Source organism: Charadrius vociferus, unplaced genomic scaffold (genome assembly GCF_000708025.1).
Source record: "Charadrius vociferus isolate BGI_N301 unplaced genomic scaffold, ASM70802v2 scaffold136, whole genome shotgun sequence".
Classification (NCBI taxonomy): Eukaryota; Metazoa; Chordata; class Aves; order Charadriiformes; family Charadriidae; genus Charadrius; species Charadrius vociferus.
The window spans coordinates 3,816,285-3,840,599 of NW_009648960.1; the positions used below are offsets into that span (position 1 = coordinate 3,816,285).

Sequence of the window (24,315 nt, forward strand, 5' to 3'; positions counted from 1 at the left end):
TGTAAACTTAAAGAAACAACACTGCCTAGCACAGTAACTATCAAGCATATTATTCGGTAGCCAGCTAGTTTTGTCTTTCACAGTGAAGTAGTCATTTTCTCTTAGTTGCACTAAAAGGAGTCTTCTGGTTGTCATCGCCCTCTTTGGTATCCCTAGATATTGGCTCTGCCACCTGCTTCTGTATAGCTTCCTGGCATTGCTGACTTCTAAAAAGCCATGAATACGAGGAATGTTGTTGTGTTGCCAAGTGTCCTGCAAACTGGTTTCAAGAAGAAGATGTATCCTGCTTCAATGAAAATGGTGTAATACCTCTGTGGATACGTCAGTCTTCTGGTCTGGGGAGGAGAATCCCTTGGGTATGGTTTACCAGTTATGTAAGTGAAAATAAGAGTTGATAAAATTACTTTTTTAACACTGGAAGTTAAAAAAAAAAAAAGGTCATCTGTTAGTTAAAAATCCATAAAACCTGAATGGAAAAAAAAAGACATATTCTATGCATTCAGCTGTTCTGAGTGTGTGACAAAACTGTTGTCTACTGGGGAGGAAGGAAGGGAGAATGACATTTAGCTTTGCAATACAGCAATACTGCCAGTGGAACTAAGTCTGTTCTTTGTGAGGTTTATGGCAAGCCAGTCAGCCCACAAATTCTTTTTTTCCAGAATAAAAAACCTGAAGTATGCTTTTCAGAGTCCTGCACCTTCAGCTTGTTATGATATTTCTGTAGTGTTTTACTGATCACATCTACTCTTAATTTCTGCATGGCATTTTTCAAAGTATATCCCTGTGGTTTAACATGTCTTTCCTTCTTTTGGTTTATTTAACTGGTCAAAGATTAAGCACTAACTTTGATTTTTCAATTGATTTGCTAGTTGAACAAAAGGTCTTTGTTTCAGGATGTTGAGGATAGCGTGCATTTCCCACAGAGCAGGTGAAAGTCCATCTCCCATTGGCTTATAACAAGATTAAAGAAACTAAACTGCATGTATACTTATGAGAGGTGATGGGTGATCTCTGAGGACAGTAGAAGCTACCACTCCTTTTATGACACTAACTAAAAATCTGAATTTGAGACAAGCTGGATGCCAAGTAAATTGTCACTAGTGTTTTATCGAAGTCGCATTTCTGTACCTGGAAAAAATGGTCTTTGCCACAGGATCTGCCACTTTATCCTTACCAACAGTTTCAGAGGGGCCAGAATCAGTCAAATTGGTTTATGTCCCACGGCAGCTTGCTTCACTGTACCTGACCTGCATATAGATTTGCAGGCTAGTGCATGGGAAAGGTCTAACCGTGTGGCATCTGTAGAAACTTCATCTGGAAGGGAGGGTCTGTCATGTAATATGTATTGTCAGCACCATCTGTTATGCACCTTCCCATGCAGGGACGTATTAGATGCTTTGTCCACCTTCTGCCCCCACTACCTGTTGATGAGGGAGAAAGTCTTTGGGGTTTTCAGATTAACCTTTCACTGTGCATGTATTGTATGTTTCCTAAAAGCATTCTGCAGTGAAGTCCTGCTTAGGGAACCCCTGATGTTTAGCTTGTGAAATAAGACATTTTGTTTAACTGTATGTTCTGCCGGAGGGACAGAGCTCTGCTCAGAGCCGATTCTTGTGTGCAGAAGAGAGAGGCCATGGAGAAGTGGGCTGGCCTTTAAGGCAGATGCTAAAACACAAAAGCAAGCAGGTAACATGGTGCTTTGTTGGTTTGAGCTGTACATAACACTTCTGGAGGATTAAAAGTTAGTGTGTTTGGTGTTCAAAGATGAGGCATCAACCACCCGCATGGTGGTTCTCTTGGGTCCCATAATTAAATTGCTGCAATTTAGTTGGCTACTCATTTTACTGAAGAACAGTTTTTAATATTGAGGGAGATAGCTGTTCTTTGATATAGCTGAAAAGTTCTCAGTGTGTGTGTGTTGGGAGAATAAATGCTTGTTCCTTGCCTTTTTTGACTTACAAGAGTAATCAGAAGTACATGACAGATATTCAACAGGTTGTATTTGAGGTAACTTAATTAACCTACTGAATTCATGTGCATTGGTGTAATTGTACCGTGGCTTGCTGTACTGTTACACTTAGGCATGATTCAGAAAAATGGTAGGAGTTTTAGTGATCAGTAGCTGAAATTACAAAGTGAATATTCACTTCAGAATTTTCAACTGGGAGCACAAAACATTTTTCTTTTCAAGTACGACACACTTTCTAGACTCAAACTTTTTTCTCTGCAGAAGGATGGTTGGCTGGTAGTGTTCAGCCTTCTGACCCTTCTAGAACAGAGGCATGATCCAGCCATGCTTTGTCTCGTGCATCAATTTATCACAAGCAAGTGCAAGAATTGTTTTGAATATCAAAATAAATTGCTTACTAGATTTTCTGTGGCCCAGTAAAACAGTACTAAAGAAAAAAAAATCCAAGATCAAAATTCATAATACTCTAGAAAATCAGATTCTGTTAGTGGCACAATTTTTTATGAAGTTTAAAACAGTCACTATTTTAGTTGAAGATTTAAAGCTTGCACACTTCTGATTTCCTCTTAAATATAGTGTATTTTCTTTTCCATAATAGAATTGATTTAATGTAATGTTATTCTTCATATCTACTTAAGCTTAGGAAGCATGAGGTTTTGTATTTCCGTAATGAAGAAGAATGTCCCATGAGATGTATGAGGTATAGTATAGCAGGGGGAAAATCGTTAAGAGTTTAGCAATCTCTCTTGCTTTCTGAAGGGTTGGCATTGTAGTCAGGCTTGCTGTAGAGGCCTCTCTTCTAAAAGCTATGTGCCTTTGTTTTTCATGAAACCACTTGCCATTGCGGTGGATGAATGGTTATATTTGTAGGGTTGTGTTCAGATGAGTTTTGGTGGATTTTTTGTTGTTGTTGTGTTACAAAATGAATAATTAACTGCTGGAAAAGCCAATCGGGTTGTAGACTCGGTTCTATACTGAATTGGAAGTGGGAAGAGTTTAGTTTTCCAAAAAAACAGTTTTTAGTTTTGTTTCAGTAAGGTTGAAGCACTTTATTTGACTGAGCAACACGCTTTCATTCCAGAATGAAGGGCTTCGGAAACCTTTTCATCAAGAGTTGATTAAATTGACATTCCTGACAAACATCATGATTTCACTAATACAGCATTTTCCAGTGGAAAACTATTTCATCAGAAATTTAAAACAGATCTAGTAGCTAGGAACACTGACACTGGCAGATTGATCAGCTTTTTTCTAGTAGCTTCACAAACATTTAAATAAAATTACTCTTGCTTCTATATAAGTCCTTGTTTTCTTTTGAATTACGAACTGACTTAATGAAAGATTAAATTATTTAGGTGTTGATGCCAGAGCATTCAGGGAAAGAACGTACGAATTCAGGCATAAGGTTTTCTAACTCCCACCACAGACAAGATGAGGAAAAGAATTTGGCATTGACCAATGTTGGCAGTTGGATTTTAATACTGTTTCAAAATAGATTGAGATTCTGGAGGTTATTTGACCATGTATGCAGGTTTTTGAGCAGGCTTAGCTTTAAGCTATATTCTAAATGTGTTTGGGCCTAAGGTGAATTAAAGGAAGAAATAAGCAAGTCAGGACTGAAGGACTGGATGTCCATATGCGTTAGCCTTATCTATATATTTTCTAGGTAATATTACCGATCAGTGTTTGGGAATTCCTTTTTAAAGAATGAGAGATTTATCATTTACTCTAATGTGGATTCATTTCTGTAAAAAAGAAAATGCAAGCAGAGGGGGTGCAGTGGCAACTTAAATAGTGGAGATTCAGGAAACTAGTTCATTTCTAAAAACCAAATGTCAAGAGGAAATGCCCTTTTGTGCATTTTTGAAAAGCATGCCCTTATTTCATCAATGGTCGAGCAACTACCTGAGAGCTCTTTAAGCTTTAGCTTAATGGTCCGTATAATGGGAAATATTAAATTTGCTTTAGCATTTATCCCTCTAGTGTTTTCAAACACAGGTCCCTGTTCTGCCAACACTTCATGGATTTTTAAATTTTAACAGATGAAGAGTCCCATGTATCGCAGGAAAGTAACAGAACTTTGATTTGAAGGAGTCCTGGGCTAGAAAAGAATTCTTTCCAAATTAAGTTGAAAGTAATTCTGTATACACCTGTGTATGGAGATGAAGGTGGATTTAGGACTGCTAATGTTTTCCTGTGGGGGAAAAACAACAAAAAAAAACCCCCAAAAAACCCCACAAACGTGAAATACAACCCCCACCACCACTACCAGAGGGTCTCCTCTGCTCCATCATCATAGCCTGCTTCCTTGATTTTAATATTTCCTGCAATACAATAACAGCGCAGTGAATTTGTTGATTGAGAAGAAGGGAAGAGATGGAAAGGGGAACTGTTTTATGGGATGTTTTTTCCCTTAGTGTGGGTTGTGAATACTGATGCCACCTGACAGAAGAACTGATTTCAGTATGTGGAAGGGGATTATATGTGGTGGACATAATCACTGCATCAGTAACAGATAAGTGACACTGCTAGGATACAGCCTGGAATATTTCAGCCAGGAGGAAACAATAGAAAGAGATTTCTTGGATTCAGAGAGTAGAAGTACTAAAAATACAAGTAACGTTCATTTGATCGTCCTGCCTCTGATGCAACTGGCAGATTTTTTCCTTTCATTCCATAAAAAAGTCATGAGAAAAATCAAGAAGACTACTGTTGTATTCATTCTTACAGGGCTTTTTTTTATGTTGAAATCGTTTTCCAGGAGATGATAAATGTGGCAGTTTGCACAGCATTAGCCTGAGAACCTCAAATTACCTCAGTGCCCCCCTTCACTCCCTTCCCCTTTAGAGGATTCTGCAGCATTTGGCAAAGTATCAAAAACCTATGGAAGCCCTTAAAAATGACATTACCTTTGGGGTTACTAATGCTAGTATCCAGTAAAGCTGAAAGTGGAGTGGCATAAACAGCACTATTTCCTTGCAGTGTTTTTGTTGCTTATTCTGAAGCACAGACTACTGTTTACTGCTGCCTTGTAGTATCACATTCAGTTCTTCCCTTCTGTCTTTCAGAGCTCAGTATATTGCCTGCACTCTGCTGCTTATTCCTGCCCATTTTCACGCTGCCTTTTGCCTTAGTGTCCTGCTACCTCACACCTACCAGTTCTGTGATCCATCATTTTACCTTCCATACTTTAACAAGCCATGCAAATAAGCAGCTAAATCAATCTTTCTTCACAGCTCTCCTCTTCTAGTAATTCTTCTTACTACCTATTAATCAATCCTCAGTGCATCCCTCTCCATATTTATTGCTCTGTATCTTCTTTTGTGTTACTTACCTGATATTTAAATTATAACAAGGTAAGGACTTTACCCTCTTGCTTTGTGTAAGTACATGATATGCTCAAAACATTTAATATTGTGTCTTGCATTAAAATGTATGAGCTCAAACTGTCTAGCAATATCAATACTAAGAATCTTACTAAGACTGGGGGGATAAATGGAGGAAACCCCTGTATTTAGTATAGTGTTGGGTTTTGTGCATCTATATCATGCCTGTTGTGCTGGAATGGAATTTTAAGGGTGTTTGTTTGTCGTAGGATATATCAGAAAAATTATACGTAGCGTTACATTTTCTCTGGAAAATTTGACAACTGTTTCCTGGCCCTAATTGAAGGGTGTTTTTCTGTTCTTTTCATTGTGTGCACTATAGTCCTTAATAAGTGGAGGTAAGTCATATTTAAACTATCTGAAGTTTGTAGGATTTTTTTTTTTCCTCTTCTCAGATTGAAGAGTATCACTCAGCTTATTGAGTTGGGTTTTTTCTTCTGGTCTAATTTGAAGGAAGTGAGTAAAGGAGAAGTTAACCTTTGTTTTTGTGTATCCTTGCAGGCTTCGCCATCTAGAGATGCCTCCTTTCCGTATAAAACTCAATTACCATGTATGGTGCCAGCCTCCGGTTTCAGCAGTACTGAGTACAATGCAGAATCTAAAATACTAGATTATGTGCAAGAGCTGGACTCTTCCTTCCACCCGGTCTTATCATTCCCTTCAGGTAAGTAAATCAAATGCAATGGCTCTAACAGAGTGTGGTTGTGCTTGTGAGAGCTGTACAGTTTATGGACTAACTTTTCTTCTGAGTGATTTTTAGAACTTGATTCTCTTACAGAAAACCTCACACCGGCAAAATATATGAGTTTAGATTAAATTAAAATCTTAACTTCATCCTGACATTTGAACAATACACTTTCTAGATTCCCTATGCCAGTAATGTGAGTACAACCAAGAAAAGCTGGTCAAGGGAACATTTTTGGTTAAGGTGGTTTTTGTGTATTTCATGATGTGTCTAATTGAGTCAGCATTAGTCCTTAGATGGTGCTTTTGCCAATACACTACCATACCTTGATTGTGTTGTTTTTATGAGCAACTTTCAATTCAGGCCCTTTGGACTAGGCCCAAAAAGCTTTACTTAGTTTTTCTATTTGTTTTTGTGATAGTCAGTCTTTTTGGCGGTCTTTGAAGTTTATGTTTTCTGTCATCTGATTCTTTCATCTTTTTGAACAACAATGCAGATGATGTTTTTTCTGACTCTTATTAGCCCTGAAACTAGTGCAGGTGCAAATTGACAGCACTTCGTGCTTCCAAGTAGCATATTAAGTGCTGTTACCAGCAGATACTATTGGATGTTTTTTTTATTTATTTATTTTAAGAAAAACCTATTGCGGGGTAGTTGCCTACCAGTACAGGAATTGTGCAGTCCTGGAGGGCTTCTATGCCACAAAATAATCCTGAACATGAGGCTGGGGCTTCCATGGAACTGCTTGAGTCTTTAATCAAACCCACTGTCTTCCCAGGACAGTGTGTACACTCCAGCCTGGTATTAGGAAGTCAGGGATTAAAATAAGTCTTGGGTTTAGAGAACTCATCACTGGCCAGTAGAGAAGACCTAGGTGTGGACATGGAATCCTGAGAAGGTCTCAACTCTTGCAGATTTATGAGGGTTTACATCCCATGTATGGGATAAAGAGGAGTTTATTTTGAGGAGCAGACAGGGGGAAGAAAACACTCGCTCCAGGAGGGCAACAGCAAACATCCCAGTCAGCAGGACTCTGTTGTGGAGAAGAGAGAAAAACACTTCTTAAATCTCTCTTCTTTACACACACTCTCCATCACTTACCCTGTGACTCCCGACAGCCCAGCTGGAGAGGAGCCAGGGGGGTTAGACAGTAGTTCCCAAATCCCTGCAGAGAGCTGTCCCCACACACTTCCTGCGTGACTACCAGCCTGTCTCACCAGTCAGATTGTTTCCTTGCTTCTGCTTCTGTGCAAGGTTCACTGTACCACAGTGTATATGTTTTGGGGTGGTTTTTTTAAGTGTTTCTCTAGAAGTCTGTTCAAGGATAGTCATATAAGGCCATGCCCCTCACATTTATTCCTTTAACAAGAATATTGAAATATTCTTTCCTTGAAAAAAGACTGCTCAAATCATCATGAAAAGAAAAAAACAAAGGCTCTGGATTGCATCATGGTTACTGTTGGTCACTTTGCGAGGGTGGAGGAATAAAACTAATATTTTAGCTTCCTTCCAATACCAAGAACATCTTTCTTTTGAGGAATATTTATTCTCTTTTTAAGCAGCCTTAGCCTTGCTAATAATAGTTGAGACAGGAAAAAAGTGCTAGACCTACTATCTCCTGCTCAGATGCTGTCCTTGCTTTTCAGGGAGGCTAGATTCGTGCTCTGGTCTGTGCTTTGTGTACTTTGCTGTCTCTGCCTCCTCATGAAGACCACTAGTCTATCTGTCATTTTCTTTGATTTGAAAGAATTATTGTGCATAAATGCACGCTAGAAATTTTCCAACTTGATCAGGTAGCCTGATTCAGTTTCATGTTTTCTTTGCAGCTTCCTTAGTTATCCCTTTCTGAGGGATAACTTCTGTTAAAATACTACTCTGTGGTGTGCCTACATCTTTTTATCACTTTCTTCTGAATAAAAAAAAAAAAGTTTTTCAGCAGTGTAGAAGAAAAGGTTCTTGATTTAATTTCCTATGTTTTTTAAAAAATACTATTGGTATTTGTTTCATTTTGAAACTCTGGGAGTTTGATTGTTCAGTGTGTGAGGAGGGATTCAAATTCAAGATTCTGATTTTGTTCTCTCTTGTACCTATTTTTTATTTCAAAGGAGAATCATAATTTGCAAGCAACGTAGTAATATAGTGCAGTGGAAGTCGCACACTGGTGTACAGGCTTCTGGAAGTATAATTGTCCTTACGGTTCTAAGTCTTGCCTTCAAAGTTTCCTTATTACTATGGGTCTTGACCAAAAGTATGTCAGTGGTTACAGCATCCCTTGAGCAAAAAAGCAGCTCTTTAAACTTGCACCCTGATAACTGGAAAATTGTAGTTTGCATCTAAGAAGTTCTGGTATTTCTGCTGATAAACTGGAACAAATGCTCCTGCCCTTTTAATTAAGATAGAGGAGCACGTAATAAAAAAATCTGAGATGTGCAGGTGATTCCTCAGGAAAAAAAAAACAGGAGAAATGTTTTGTTTATTTCTTTACTTAAATGTTGTGATTAATAAAACTTTCAGACCTACTTTATGTTTTACTCAGAAGTACAATAGGAAACACAACAAAAACCTTTGGGGGAAACAACCTTTTACAGGTCATCTTCAGTCTTGTGACAAAATATCTAGTTAGATCTGTATCAAATTTAAATAAATTAATTTTTTTAGTTAACAAAATATTTTGAAAGTTTCTGTCCAGGCAAATCCTGAAGACACATGAGGCTAAGGTTGTATGTAAATAAAAATAGTTTAATGCCCACCCTTTGGCCCTGCCCTCAGACCTCTTCTCATTCCAAACATAATAGTTGTCAAGCGTGCTTCTTACGTTCACATATCTCTTTCTACTTAATTTGTAATTGTAATTTCTTGTAATGTTTTTTCCAGAAAGTCTTTACAGACGGAGACCTATTTTTCTTAAGCCTTCCTGCCTTACAACAGTGGGTAAATTCCTTATCACTTGAGATGTTTTGCAGACTAATTCTTGGTTAGAACTCTCTTGGGAAATGAATTACATTGCCCTGCTGTAGCCGTTGCCAGAGAGAGAAAGAAGGAACGTACCTTGAAATTACCTCTAGGCTCCCAACAGCAACACTTTCCAAAAGCATCAATTGCCTGTACCAAAAAGGCTGAACTGAACGCTTTTCAGATTACAGGAAAAGTGCACTGTGTGCTCTCCGTGCACGGGGTTTTATACAGGAGTTAGTCAAGAGGGGCAGATGGCAGTCTTACTCTCACTTGATAACTTCCAGAGTTTGTTTTCATGAAGACCGATTCTGGAGTAATTGCAGGTATAGACATAGTTTATACCACAGTAAGACAACCTTGCCCTTTCTTACTTGGACTTTGAACACCAAAAAAAGTGCTGTTAATCTACAAAGTGTGTGTCTCTGTACTGGGATTTGTTCGGGGGCATTCCTTACGTTTGAGTCGTACCTTGATATCTTGTCAGCCCTTAGAAGCTCTTAGCACTGGAGAGCTTGGAACCACTTAAGCATACTGCCTTGGTCAGCACATACGGCAGTGTAGCTTCACAGCTGAAAACGGATTTGTTTTTACCATTGCATAACTCTCACTTCCTGTTAATAGAAAAATAGGTACATTGAGATCTTACCTCCAGGCAATTACTGGAGATTATCTTAATAAGTACATAGATAACTGATAGAAAAGACTGCAGGTCTTTGCCTGTAGTGGAGGATAGCATTCATACAATAACTGTCTTGCTGAGAATTACCTTGCCTCAAATTTTCTTATTTACTCAAGCAAAAAACACTTCTTTGAAATATCTGGCTGGGCTTTTTTGGGATATTGTCATCAAGCTTTCCTTTGGCTCTGACCAGTTTCAGGACATGTTTTCCCATATTGTCTTTAGCTTGATCACGTGAAGATACTGCTGCTAAGTAGACAAGCGATCAGTCCTCACAGGATTTACTCAGCACTGCCGCTCTTCATGAGTTGAAGGACTCAAGGCAGCCGTACTGCTCATAGGCTATATTACATAGTGTTATGTAATCGATTCCTAGACCTTTAGTGATGATGCATAATTCATTGGCTTATAGGTTGCCATCTTTCTGATGTAGACTCCATTCCCTTTGGATTTCTTTTTTCTATTAGATATTCCTCTTCATGTATACTTTGAAACATTATTAAGGAAGGATGACATCAAAGGAGAACCTGTTGATACCTCATCTCTGGGAGCGGAGTTTAAAGTATCTCCAGACAATGGTATGTAGAGCAAAATATTTTAATATTCATTTGCCACTACTTTCTGCCCTGAAGAGGTTTAATTTATAAACTTACCACAAAACAGGTTATCAGAGAAGGTAACCGGCTAAGGCTTTAGGTGGAAGAAGAACCTCTTCCCAGACCACAGTTTCAGGTTCTCTTTTGTTGCACTGAAGTGATCCCATCAGAGTCCTAGGAGGGCAGTAATACAAGTGCGTGGAGTTTGGACCATGGGTTCTCTGCAGACATAGGTGCCCAACTGCAGTACTGTTTACTATTTGGATTCCTATCAGAAGTCTGCTTGTTTCCATTATAAATAGTTCAGCAGTTGAAATTGCCTGTAAATTGCACCAATAGAAAATAAGTGTTCAACTTGATACATGCTTTTTCTGTTGTAGACTATAATCAACATAATGTTTCTGTCAAACAATGGAGCAGTGGCTGTTTATCTAATTCCAAATCTCCATCAGTGTCAGGAACATCTGACCAGCTGTCAGAAGGAAGAAAGAAAAGGCATCTAAGTGAGACAGCAGTAGGTAAGAGAAAAATGGTATTGTTTAAGACGGCATTAATTCTTTAAGAATACATACTCTATAAATTAGTTTGTTATCACTGGGTTTTTAGAATTAGTTTTAAATTGTCTCCAAAAAGGATACTGTCTGAAACTTTACAGGAGTGAAGAAATGGGCTTATGACACCATGAAAATAATGTGCTATTTTAAAGCATAGTAATCTTTCTCTTTCTTCTTGAGTATATATTATAAAATGAAACAAGCTTCTTTTTTTTTATTTTTTGAATACTCTTAAAGGAAACTGCTCAGCAGTCCAGCTGTGTTTTTCTAATACTGGGGTGTAATTATTTTTAATATGAAGGGGTTTTTTTATAGTAGTCAGAGAAACAGACTGAATTGCAAACTTATCTGTCAAATCATATGCCCAACCAAACATTTACTGTTCCTGGCATTTTTGGTCAGTTATGTTTCATTCGTTGTGTACTGTCATTTGTGGTTCTGGTTTCCTTCCAGACTGTTAAGAGGACTTGTGGGTAGCCAGTGCATATAATTAGTGTTTTCACCCTTGTTATCTTTATATTTTAAGCCATTAAACCTCTACTTCAGCACTTGGTAAGTTAATAGAAAGTGCCCTGAAAGTTCTGTAGAATAATATGATAATTTAGGGACAAAAAATTCAGCGTACCATTGTAAAGATAAATAGCGTTATGGAAAAATAGACTTCTTTTGCATATCCAGGTAAAACGGCTAGTGCAATCTTGGAATAGAGGTGGAGGTATGGACATTACTGCAGAGATAATTTAACAAAAAATTATGCTCTGTTAAAAATAATAAAAAAAAACCAACCCAAAACAAACCACAACCTCAAACCAAAAAAAACCTATTGATTAGAGAGTTACAGGAGAGAGTAAAAGGTGTCTTTGGCCAAACAAAAAACTGTCTGATTTTGATCAAGTTTTTTTTCTCTGCATCATTGCCCTTGTTCTCCCCTTTGCTGTACAGTCTTCTCTTACGCTCCGTGCCTGTCTCTGCAGGGGTTGTTGTGCCCTGTCCCCTTCTCACCATCAGTGATCCTTTTTCTCGTGCCACCCACTCCCCTCTCCACTCACTGGTCCCCAAAAGGCAGATGCTGACACTGTTCTTGCAACCATGTTGTTTCCCTAAGTGTACCATCATGCATACTGAGATCAATAGGAGTTACTTGGGAGCACCAGTAAGAGAGAAAACTTCTTGCTATAAACCTTTTGAAGTTACAGTTAGTCTTCTGCCAATAGTATTTAGTTCTTTGAGTTAATGGAAGAAAATAAAGCAATCTTTTATCATCAGGATCATAGTTTCCCAATGCCAGAAAACTGCTGTGTGGTGTATTCATGAGTAGCAGCAGAAGTTCTAGCTTATTAGTGCTACGAGTGTAGTACTACATATTTATTCCTAATTTGGGCTCTGTCTAGGAGAAATTATCCATGGGGAAGGTCAGCCTGATGAACAAGGCCAAAAATAAAAGCTGTGTGCCAGGGAGTTGCAGAGCTGCCTGGGAGATGAGAGTTCATGTCCTTGACCCAGCCTGTGCAATACGGTCTTTAGGCTGAGTCTTACCTCTTTTTCCATGTTGGAATACACTGATTCATTTTATTTGTTGGTATATTACATCTGAGTTCTTTTTTCTTACTGGAAATAAAGGCAGAAGGAAAGCAGAACACAGGTGGTTAAATTCCGAGTCCCCCTAAATGATGCTTACACTGGGACTGAATAAGAGAAAGCAAGAAGTACGATTTGTCTGGAGCAGTGGACCACTACTAGAAGAAACCACACATGGAGAGCTAGAAACTTAATTTTATTTGTTACCCTTGCTGTCAGTTTTGTTTTATCATTATCAAGGAAGAAACCTTCAGTGTGGACTTAGTGAACTGGTACATTAGTGAGATGCAGCCCAGCTGGGGAAGCGCTGTTAGGGAGCACTGAGGAGCGTTCCTCTAAGTCCAATTGCATTTGCGGTGTGTGTAGTCTATGGCGGCTTCCAAAAGAAGAAGTAGGATTTGCCCATATGAAGCTGGCTTCACAAGAAGGAGAAGGAGAAGGATGAGTTTTGTGGAACAATGACGGGATGAGTAACAAGTGTTTATTTAGATGGGTTTTTTTAGTAATCATTAAATCGTTAGTGGTTAGCTGTGGGCTTCTAGAAATGACTTTACTATTACTGTATGGAAAAAAATCTTTAGTCTAATGGACAACAGACGATATGCAACTTTTTTATTATTATTTTTTCTGACAGGCGAACGTAACGCTAGGTTTGAGACATTCTCCTTTCAACATGCAGAACCAGAATCTCATAGCAGTTTTGCTGCCGTGACCAATGTCAATGCGATGTCTAGGCCCACGCACAGCACTTCATCACAGGTAAACCAAAAATGTATCGCTGCCTTAACTGAAATATCAACAGAGAGTTGTACAAATTAATAATCCAAACCCACGTGCCTTTTACATCTAATTTAGTGTTAAATTACAATACAGAGCACTTTTACAGTGAATTAAGTGGATTACATTAAGTAATTTATTCCAGATTGAGTTTCGCAGATCATATAACTGTAGTGTAAGATTAGTTTATTGGCCTTGGGCCTTTCTTTTTTTTTTTTTTTTTCCCCAAATTTCCTTAAATATACTGTGATTTATCTTCCCAATTTTATGCAAGGGCTCTTATAACCCTTTTTTTCTTGGTACAGCTACATAAGATGGCCTCACGGTGCAAATATGCTCACGATCTTCAAGGTCCTTTCCAACCTAAACCATTCTATCATTCTATCATTCTATATAGTCACAGAATTTAACTCTCAGCTTCACTATTTAAAATCTTTTGTGCAGAGCTACAGGCAAAGTCTCTGGTGTATAAATTTGCTGAGGAGCCGCACAGCTCTGGTTCAGTGAAGTCCCTGCAGAAACACACTTTGTTTTATTGGAATTAATTGAGAATTTCATAATAATATTCAGATTTAAGTCCCACAGTTCTGCCAAGCCTAGTAGTATACTGGTGCTCTGCAAGTCGTCATGTTTCAATCTGGTGATGACTCCTGGAGAGCCGAGTTTAAATCTGCATCCCCCACACAGTTTTGACAATGCACACTCCTTTTTTTCCCTTGCTTGAGCAGACTGTTGTCAAAAAACTCCTAAATGAGCATTTTAGAATAAACTTCTTCCATTAACATTCAGCTAGAAATTGAGATCTTGTAATGTGGGAACATATCATGATTTAAAACTAAACATTCTGCTGTAATCTAGGAACTTCAGTTTTTCACCCATGTAGATTCCATGCACTAGTGGGCAAAGAACTCCACCGGGAATCCTTCTATGATCACAGCAAGGAAATTCATGTTCTGTCTTTCACACATCTTTCAGAAAACCACTTTCCATGTAGGCTGTTCTTCACTGCTAAATGTAGCTTCATTCTTTTAGAATTCGTAGTTGTATCACACTGAAGAACCACTTGGGTTACGGGTTAGTAGGTAAATTATAAACGGTTGTCTTTGTAGACTGAACATTATGAAGAAGGCAGCATTAACTTCAAACTTCTCATAAGTATTCAGAATTAACTGTAACTGAAATCAAGGAAGGGAAACTCCCACTGATTTCAGTAAGAGTTATGCCAGTAAGAAGTAAATCTCAGAGATGAGATAGTTTTAAGACTTGTTGAGATTCCATTGGGGCAGGGGGAAGTCAGAAGTCATTAACCCACTAGAAAATGTGTTCAAGCTACAGACTTTCTCCTCTAATGTTTCTCAGCTAATGTGTAGTTCCTATGATTTGAGCTGATGAATCTCATCTTGTATTGATTATATTATACAGCATAACTCCAGGAGGAGGTTGAGAAGTGAGAGCTCCTATGATATAGACAACATTGTTATTCCAATGTCGCTGGTCGCACCATCAAAGTTGGAGAAACTACAGTACAAAGAAATCCTTACCCCAAGGTTTGTTCATGACCTCCTTAGTTGCAAAGATGACACCAAAATGATCATGAAACATTAACTAAGAATATTGTTAACATGTAGTTAGATAATTTTATAATATTAAGATGGTCTTTTCGTGCGCTCTGTTTGTTGTTTTTTTTCTGTGCACTTCAGTTTGTGTGACTGGAGTGGTGGGAAGACTGGACAGCTGATAGCACAAGGGAAATAGGCTTATACACACAGGGAGGTGGCAGATGCACAGACTGGCTAAAAATAGAAGTAGGTTTATATCATCTTAATTGTAGTGATATTCATGGCCTTAAATGAGCCATAAGGCTGACATGCTTTGAACAGTTATTTGGAGGTTGCTGTCTTTGCGTGTTATGTTTTCTAAGAAAATAGTTAACTATTTCCAGTGAATTAAACAGAAATAGTTTTAGCATATATTTTTAAAATTTATCCATTCTGATACAGTAGAATAAGTTTAATGTATTTTTTCCATACGGTCTAAACCTGTAATCCAGGATTCGAGACACTTCTCATTTTTCTTTTTTTTTTTTTTAAAGACAAAGAACATCTTTAGATTGTGAAAACAGGGTAATTGACCTCCTGTGCTGTAATTCAGTGGTTTACTAGCAAATTGCCTGAAATGGCCAAATGCAATTGTTCCATATTTTAAATCTCTAATTTGTATTTGCTTTCATATTGTCTTTAAAGCTAAAATATTAGTAAGACTCTGTTGGATAGCTTAAAGACTGTGTTGGGAAAAGGAAAGGTTAGCTATTGGGTTGGGAAAGGAAAACCTAAATTTTAGGCATCTGTTATCAGCAGCTTAAATTTGAAATTATTTCATTTGAAAGAAATTTTGAAGCACAAGCAGTGTTGAAGAAGGAGTAACTAACAATATAATGTAGAAACAGAATAGTCATCTCTACTGCTGAAATAATGAAACAGCATTTAGGTAAATTAATTTGACTTTTCTTTTCTCATTTCTAGCTGGAGAGTTGTTGAATTTCAACCTTTAGAAAGATCTCATACAGATGAAGAAGAGGTAGGATGTATTTTAATTAAACCACCAGTTTTTAATTAAACTAGATATAATATATAATTGGGATAATCAGTGTGTTTTCCAAAGTCACTGACTTCATGCAAATCCTGGTAAGTTTCAAATTTCAAATATAAAGTATAAGGTACAGATTGTGAAAATGTGTTTTATCCCAACCTACTCGATCCTATGTTGGATGACAGAAATGTGAGTAGCTCCATTAATAATCATCGTTCACTTGTTCATTTGCTCTTCTGTCCCTTCTTGGCAGCACAGTCAGAGCTCCCAAAGAGTCAGGCCTTCACCTCCCCTGTTCCTGGGCACTGTGATGCTGGGTCTCCCAGTGCAACTGTCTCTTCAGGGTTACCTGTGCTAGAACGTCTGTCCATCTCTCTCATGCTCCTCTTCGATGGCCAGTTCCTATGGCCTGTTGCTCTTCAGGAGGTAATTAGGCATTTTGCCTGCAGGCCCAGCAGGTTTCCTCAGTTTTCTTCTCAGTGTTGGTTTTCCTGCAACCCTCCTGTTGGGAGCAAACTTTTCTTCTTCTGCTTTCTCAGGAACAATGTAACCTTCAGTATTTCCTGCTTGCCTCTTGAGCTAAGTTTGCACATCCTGTGCTACTGTTGCTTCCTCCAGACACAAGAATCTACCTTTTTCTTACAGGGAATATCTGTGGACTTTGCAGCTGGGGGTCCCTTTCTCTCCTAATTAGGGGTTTGAGGCATTTCTTATACCCAGTGTCAACGTACCAGCAGTTCTGGTCTCTAGGCTGCTTTTCTGTCCTTCCACTGTTTTTGTGGCTCCTTTTCCAGAAACCTGCCAGTTTTGCTGTCCTTCAGACATCTCTCCAGTCTCTGCTATAGGCCACTATCAGCTGTTGTAACTGTAGGATTTGTATTTGTACCTTCATTCACAATGTAGGGAGGTTTGCTGCCTCCCTGGGGCCCGGGTTGGTGACGTTAAGAGAAAGCTTCCGTCCCTGGTGCGGCAATCAGATTATTACCCCCTTTTAGTGTTTCAGATAGGTAGTGACGATGTAGTAAGAAGAACACCAAGAGCAATGAAGAAGGATTTCAGGGCCCTAGGACGACTAGTTAAGGGATCAGGAGCCCAAGTCTTGTTTTCTTCTGTCCCTCCTGTTGCAGGGAACAATGAGAAGGTTAACTGGAAGAGCCAGCAGGTCAATGACTGGCTCCGAACTTAGTGCCACAGACAGGGTTTTGGGTTCTTCGATCATGGCCTGATTTACAGAACACCAGGCCTGCTGGCAGCAGATGGGAAAAGCCTGTCATGCAGGGGGAAAATGGTTCTTGGAGCAGAGTTAGCAGGGCTCATTGGGAGAGCTTTAAACTAGATTTGAAGGGGGATGGGCATGTAACTGAGCTCGCTAGAGAGGCACCTGGGCATAGTAGCTCAGCAGCTGTGGGGCCGAGCACTAGTATTTTTGATAATCAGAAGGCCCACCACTCCTCAAGGGCAAAAACTACACACTCATTGGCTTTTCTGAAATGCCTGTACATCAATGCGTGTAGCATGGGGAATAAACAAAAGGAGTTAGAGATCTGCGTGTGGTCACAGGACCATGATCTCATTGCAATTACTGAGACGTGGTGGGATGGCTCACATGACTGGAACACTGTCATGGAGGGCTATGTTCTTTTGAGGAAGGATAGGCCGGCGAGGCGAGGCGGTGGAGTTGCTCTTTATGTGAGAGAGCAATTGGAATGTATCGAGCTCTCCCTGGGAACAGATGATGAGCAAGTTGAGAGCTTGTGGGTAAGGATCAAGGGGCAGGGTAATATGAGAGACACAGTTGTGGGTGTCTATTACAGGCCACCTGATCAGGATGGGGAAGTTGATGAGGCCTTCTACAGACAGGTGAGAATCGCCTCACAATCACAGGCCTTGATTCTCATGGGGGACTTCAACTACCCTGATATCTGCTGGGAAGGCCACACAGCTGGGCACGTACAGTCCAGGAGGTTCCTCCAGTGCATTGATAACAACTTTTTGACTCAGGTGGTGGAGGAACCTACAAGGAGAGGTGCTTTACTGGACCTGATACTCACAAACAAAGAGGGACTGGTGGAGGATGTAAAGGTTGGGGGCAGACTGGGCTGCAGCGATCATGAGAAGATAGAGTTCAGGATTAAGTGTAGAATAGACAAAATGACAAGTAGAGTTGAAACCCTAAACTTCAGGAGGGCTAAATTTGATCGTTTCAAAGAATTGCTTGGGCAAATCCCATGGGAAAGGGCTCTAGAGGGTAAGGGGGCTCTAGAGAGCTGGCTGCTATTTAAGCGTCACCTCCTCCAAGCTCAGGATCAGTGCATCCCAAAGAGAAAGAAATCAGGCAAGGGGAGAAGGAGACCTGCTTGGCTGAGCAGGGACCTTCTGAAAAGGCTCAGGTGGAAGAAGGGAGTTTACAATAGGTGGAAGAAGGGGCTGACTGCTTGGGAGGAATACAAGAATGCTGTCAGGGTATGCAGGGAGGAAACAAGGAAAGCCAAGGCAGCCTTGGAATTGAACCTGGCGAGGGATGTCAAGGCCAACAGGAAGGGTTTCTTTAAGTATATAGGAGACAAAAGGAAAACTAGGGAAAATGTGGGCCCGTTGTTGAATGAGACAGGTGCTGTGGTGACGGATGATGCAGAGAAGGCGGAGTTGCTAAATGCCTTCTTTGCTTCTGTCTTCACTGTTCGGGCCAGTCCTTGTGAGACCCCGACTTTGCAGGTAACAGAGAAAGTCTGGGGGAAACAAGACTATCCCTTGGTTGACAAGGAGCACGTTAAAGATCAGTTAGATAAATTGGATATACATAAATCCATGGGGCCTGATGGGATGCACCCTCGGGTGCTGAGGGAGCTGGGGGAAGTCATTGCTGGGCCTCTCTCCATTATCTTTGAAAGGTCCTGGAGGACAGGTGAGGTGCCTGAGGACTGGAGGATAGCCAATGTCACTCCAGTCTTCAAAAAGGGCAGGAAGGATGACCCGGGAAACTACAGGCCGGTCAGCCTCACCTCCATCCCTGGGAAGATGATGGAGCAGCTTGTTCTGGGAGTCATCTCAAAGCACCTGGATGAAAAGAAGATTATCAGAAGTAGTCAACATGGATTCACCAAGGGGAAGTCATGTCTGACTAATCTGATAGCCTTCTATGACAAAGTAACTAGATGGGTGGATGAGGGGAGGGCAGTGGATGTTGTCTACCTTGACTTTGGCAAGGCTTTCGACACTGTCTCCCACATCATCCTCACAGGAAAGCTTAGGAAGTGTGGCTTAGATGAATGGACGGTGAGGTGGATTGAGAACTGGCTCACAGATAGAGCTCAGAGGGTTGTGGTTAGTGGCGCAGAGTCTAGTTGGAGGTTAGTAACAAGTGGTGTCCCTCAGGGGTCAGTACTGGGCCCAGTTTTGTTCAACATATTCATCAATGATCTGGATGAAGGGATAGAGTGTACCATCAGCAAGTTTGCTGATGACACAAAACTGGGAGGAGTGGCTGACACGCCAGAAGGCTGTGCTGCCTTACAGCGTGACCTCGCCAGGCTGGAGAGTTGGGCAGAAAGAAACCTTATGAAGTTCAACAAGGGTAAGTGTAGGGTACTGCACCTGGGGAGGAATAACCCCATGCACCAGTACAGGTTGGGGGCTGACCTCCTGGAGAGCAGCTCTGTGGAGAGGGACCTGGGAGTCCTGGTGGACAACAGGATGACCATGAGCCAGCAATGTGCCCTGGCGGCCAAGAAGGCGAATGGCATCCTGGGGTGCATCAAGAAGAGTGTGGCCAGCAGGTCGAGGGAGGTCATCCTCCCCCTCTACTCTGCCCTGGTGAGACCGCATCTGGAGTACTGTGTCCAGTTCTGGGCTCCCCAGTTCAAGAAAGACAGGGAACTGCTGGAGAGGGTCCAGCAAAGGGCAACAAAGATGATTAGGGGACTGGAGCACCTTTCTTATGAGGAAAGGCTGAGGGACTTGGGTCTCTTTAGTCTAGAGAAAAGAAGATTGAGGGGGGATCTTATTAATACTTACAAATACTTAAAGGGAGGATGCCAGGGGGATGGAAGCAGTCTTTTTTCAGTGGTGCCCAGTGATAGGACGAGGGGTAATGGGCATAAACTTGAACATAGGAAGTTCCATCTTAACATGAGAAGGAACTTCTTTACTTTGAGGGTAGTGGAGCACTGGAACAGGCTGCCCAGAGAGGTGGTGGAGTCTCGCACTTTGGAGACATTCAAAACCCGCCTGGACGCTGTCCTGTGCAACGTGCTGTAGGTGACCCTGCTCTGGCAGGGGAGTTGGACTAGATGATCTCCAGAGGTCCCTTCCAACCCTAACCATTCTGTGATTCTGTAATATCTGTTCCTGAGCTCCTTTTTCAGAGAATCTCTACAAATGAGGTTTAGGTGCCTTAGTGTGGAAAAGGATTGCATTTGGGTAGCAATACAGAAGGTTATGCTAAACACAGTAAACAAATTAAATCATTATGCCACTCCCTTGGGGTAGAAAATACTCTCTCCACAAAGGTGCTACCTTCCCCAGAGTGTTACTAGGACTGTAGCTGCCTGCTCCATGGAAACGAATTTTTCCTTTCAGAGAGCATCATAGTCTCAGGTCCCTACCTGGTGTAGTTGCACTCATTTGGCACAATACTCTTGGGTCAGAAGGAAATGAAAAACTCTCTGTCCCTGCCTTTTCTCATGCACTTGAGAAATTCTTGTGAAATCTGGTGGTCAGATTTATGTCACCTCCACCCACCGCCTTTTGGTTTGGTACCATCTCTGCTAGCAGGAAACGTGCCTGATCTTATTTGGTAGTGAGAAGGTCACATTACATACACAGGAGAACTCTCCTGCAAGGATATTTAATTAAACCATTTGGAGGATAACTAATAAAGCAGCAAGGGCGCACTGTCCCTTGAGAATCTACTGTTCATTGCTCTCTCTTCATCCTGGTTTCGGGGGGGGGGGGGAAATTTCAACAGTGGTTTTGCCTTCAGAGCTTCAAAAGACTTGCCAAGAGGATGCAGTGGATTTCTTGTTTAGTATTCAGATCCCATACAGATCACTTGTCTCATGTACTTTTAGTGTATTTTGCTGAAGGGACTTCAAGTTGTCTCTCTGGGAAGCTCATGGGCCAATTATTCATTTAGTAGCCCTCACAGTATATTTGTATTTGGCATGACTAGTTGATCCTGTATGATTCATCCTTTGGCCAGGAAATAACTTGAGTTAACAATAAAGCAGCTTTGTCTCCTGCTGTGGTCCACTGCTTCTGTGTCAGCTGCTGGGTAGAATGAGAGAGAGGAGAGATGTCGAAAAATGCTAAAGATCTTATTTCTCTAAATAATCTTTTGCCAATTTTCCCCCTTTCTTTTGGGATCATGTTAATTGGTTTCAGTGTTTTTCAGAGTACTGAGAAAAGGTGGTTGTCTGATCATAATTCTTCCACTTCCTTGCCTTAGTTTTAGGCCGAGTTAGATTTGTTACTGAGTAAGCTTGAAAAAAGACATGAGAAAACAGCAGCATTACCTTTTTGCATTTTGTGCACTCACACTCTGACAGTGTTGAAATTGTTCCTTTTACTGAAATCAAGGCAAGCTTCAGTAGATCATTCATGAAGGACAAGACAGGGTAAAATGTACTTCTGCTTTTATATAAAGTAAGCTTTTTCTCTGCTTTCCACTGCATAACAGCCTGTGGTGGTACTGTATAATAGTTTATTTTCCGCCTATCTTTTGCGTGGCTAAATTTAAAACTTCTGGAGTTGTCCTTGTGTCAAGCAGCAGTTAGGGATTTCTTCCACTGGATATCTTTTTTCCCCCCCCTTTTTTTTTCCTTTTCTCTCTTCTTCATTTAAAGGCTTTCAATGCAACAATCTGTATCCATGCAATAAACTTGCACCCAAAGTTTCCACAAGTTACAAAAAAATGTAAGGTCCTAAATTTGTCACGTTCTACAGGACCCACACTTCCAAGGATGGGAAGTCAGCACTTTCTGAAAATCAGGCCTATTCACCATGCCTTTATTTGAGTACAAAAAGCTTACCTTTTTTGGGTGCCTAATTTTTGTTTCTGGAAATTTTGCCTTACAAGGACAAACATAACAGTTGGGCAATGCAAAAGTTAATTACTATGTATGTCTACTCTATCACTTGCCCTAAAAATACTTAGTTTTTGGAAATAGAGCGTTTGAGTTTCCTGGTTTGCATTTACGAATTTGCAGTCTGTTATTGCCTTAAGGCATGGGAGGGTGTGGCAAGGGTTTTCCTGTTTTATTTCGTTTTTAATTTGTTTTGTCCAGGTTAAAGATTCTGGCAAGGCCTGGTTGTAAAGTAATGTCCAAGTTTATTTTGTAGTTGTTTTAGTAATGACAGATACTTTGGAATAATTCTGTGTGTAATTAGTTTTGCATAAGTGTTTTCATGGCTTATGACTCAATGTTTCCCATGAAGCAAAGACTGAAACACAGACTTTGTTGTTTTGAGAACCTTTCAGAAATATTCCTGGTGCTATTCAACATTAATGCACAGTGTCTTGTAGCTTAACTAGATGCGATGGGGGGGATCCAAATCTTCGTTTGCTTTAAGTCTTTTTCTTTGAGTGAAATCATTAGACATGCCTCACAAACAGGCCTTCCTAATAGTCTTTTCTCTCAACATCACTGCCAGATCCATCCACTGAGGAATGACAGTTCTTTTGTCCTTTTTCAAACTAACCTTAGTGGGGGAGAAAAACCAGCAAATTTCTCCAGTTACAGCAACTTTAAATTAACCTGAAGTTGGTGGAGGAAATACATAAAGTGTTACAGAGTTGGAGAGGGGCAGAGGCTGTACTGAACCAAGTAGAGACCTTTTACTCTGATGTAATGTAACTTTATCTACAGAACAAAGAATAACTTTTAAATAAGAAAATGTATTATTTATTAGTCTTCAGTAGAATAGGGTAAAACTTATTTTAAATAAACAAGTACTTAAATCTGTTATGATCAGCTATGGAAAAGGAACAGTAAGGCTTATTTCTGTATTTTTCAAAACTCTTCGTTTGGAGAGGAATGTGGGCTTTGATTTTTGAAGGGAAGCTTGTTAAAAATGAAGTTTCTTCCCAGCATGAAAAGTTTTGGCAATTTGCTAAGAAAAGTATTTTCAAAGTCTAAGTTTTTCTTTCAAAATTATCTTTTGTTTCCACTTCAAAGGAAATCTGAGCATACAGAAAAATCCTGAATTTTCCCTGAGGGAATAGCACTTTTGTAGTTCATAAAATTCTCGCTTTCACGCTATACATCATTGACCTTGGTAAGACAGAATCTGAACTGAGATGCAGCCCGGTACCAATGCCATCCAAGCAACAGAGCTGGTGAATTCCAGAGAGAGGAGGAAACCCATTAAATTGGCTCGCATGAAAGGAAACCAGCAGCTAACAAAGTGGTTTGTGTTTAACATAAATAAATAAAAGCAATGAGGAGTCTTCAAAAAGCAGTCATGAGATGGGCAAACAAAGCAGGCCTGTTTGTCTGAAGGTTCCTCTTGAGTGCTGGGCTGAGGAGGAACCGGGCAGCCACTGTTTTAGCAAGCAGGTCGTATGGCTTTTTCAGATCGCACTGATGCCTTTGGGATCCTTTTCATTGGCCCAGATAAATTTAATTGTGGGGCTGTAGTTCATGACCAGCCGCGTAGGTTGGAAATGTGCTCTCTGGCAAGCTGAGTGCCACTGCCAGGTATGCTTAGAGCAGCATAAATGCATTGTAATACTTTGCATTTGTATCCATAGTGGTGATGAACTACCTCAGTGCTACAAGGCTTGATAGAAAGAACGGCTTCTGAGAAAACCTTAGGGCCCTTACTTGTCTGCAGCGGAGTACTTCCAGCTGACAATGTAACCTATATTGTATGGCTCTATCTGGCACTGCAGTGAGGACTCTGCGTTTAGTTCTGTATTTTATCAGACTCAGAAGATAAATTGTGTTTCTTGTATAACACCACTGAGGATTTTGCTTTGTAGAAAAAATTCAATTTATTTTCCATGACCCCCCCCAATTATTGGTATAATTCTTGCCCAGTACCAATCTGGCAGTGCAGCTTCACAGCTTCTATGACCAGGAATTGTTCTTTCCTAGAATTTCTCTGCTGTCGAGTTGGGAGTGGCTGGCATAAAATCCATGGCTGCAGCACTTGTACGTTCTCACCAACCTTAGCTTTTTAGGTGAACTTTGAAGAGGTTCAATGGTTTGGAGCACTTTGAAATAACTGTGAGTTGTACTGGAGGGGTCCAGCCAAGAGCTCGCCTCGCCATCTGGGGAGTGAGGGGGAAGGGCAGCAAAGTGCTCCTCATACAGCCGTGTCTAAGGAGCAAACTTCCTGGTGTGCTGCCAACAGAAAAATGAAGATGGGTCTTTCAAAGTGAAGGTCAGATGTGATAGCTACAGTTAAAGAGTTTTATCTAAAAACCTGGCTCTCGTTTGACTATCAGCAGTTAAAGTACTCACATTAGGGCTGTTTTTAAGCTGTACCGGGGTCATGCAAATCATTTGCTAAAAAATAGTCTCTTCAAAGCAAAAAACTTTTTCT

General features: G+C 40.3%; 1 protein-coding gene across 1 annotated transcript in view; it reads left to right on the forward strand.

Moving 5' to 3' along the window:
• KANSL1L (KAT8 regulatory NSL complex subunit 1-like) overlaps nt 1-24,315 on the forward strand; it is a 61,479-nt gene that overhangs the window by 33,690 nt on the left and 3,474 nt on the right. The window contains exons 6-11 of the mRNA XM_009887576.1: nt 5,857-6,019; nt 10,142-10,252; nt 10,651-10,788; nt 13,037-13,161; nt 14,602-14,726; nt 15,702-15,756. Coding sequence (XP_009885878.1) covers nt 5,857-6,019; nt 10,142-10,252; nt 10,651-10,788; nt 13,037-13,161; nt 14,602-14,726; nt 15,702-15,756 — 717 coding nt within the window. The remainder of the gene's footprint in view (nt 1-5,856; nt 6,020-10,141; nt 10,253-10,650; nt 10,789-13,036; nt 13,162-14,601; nt 14,727-15,701; nt 15,757-24,315) is intronic.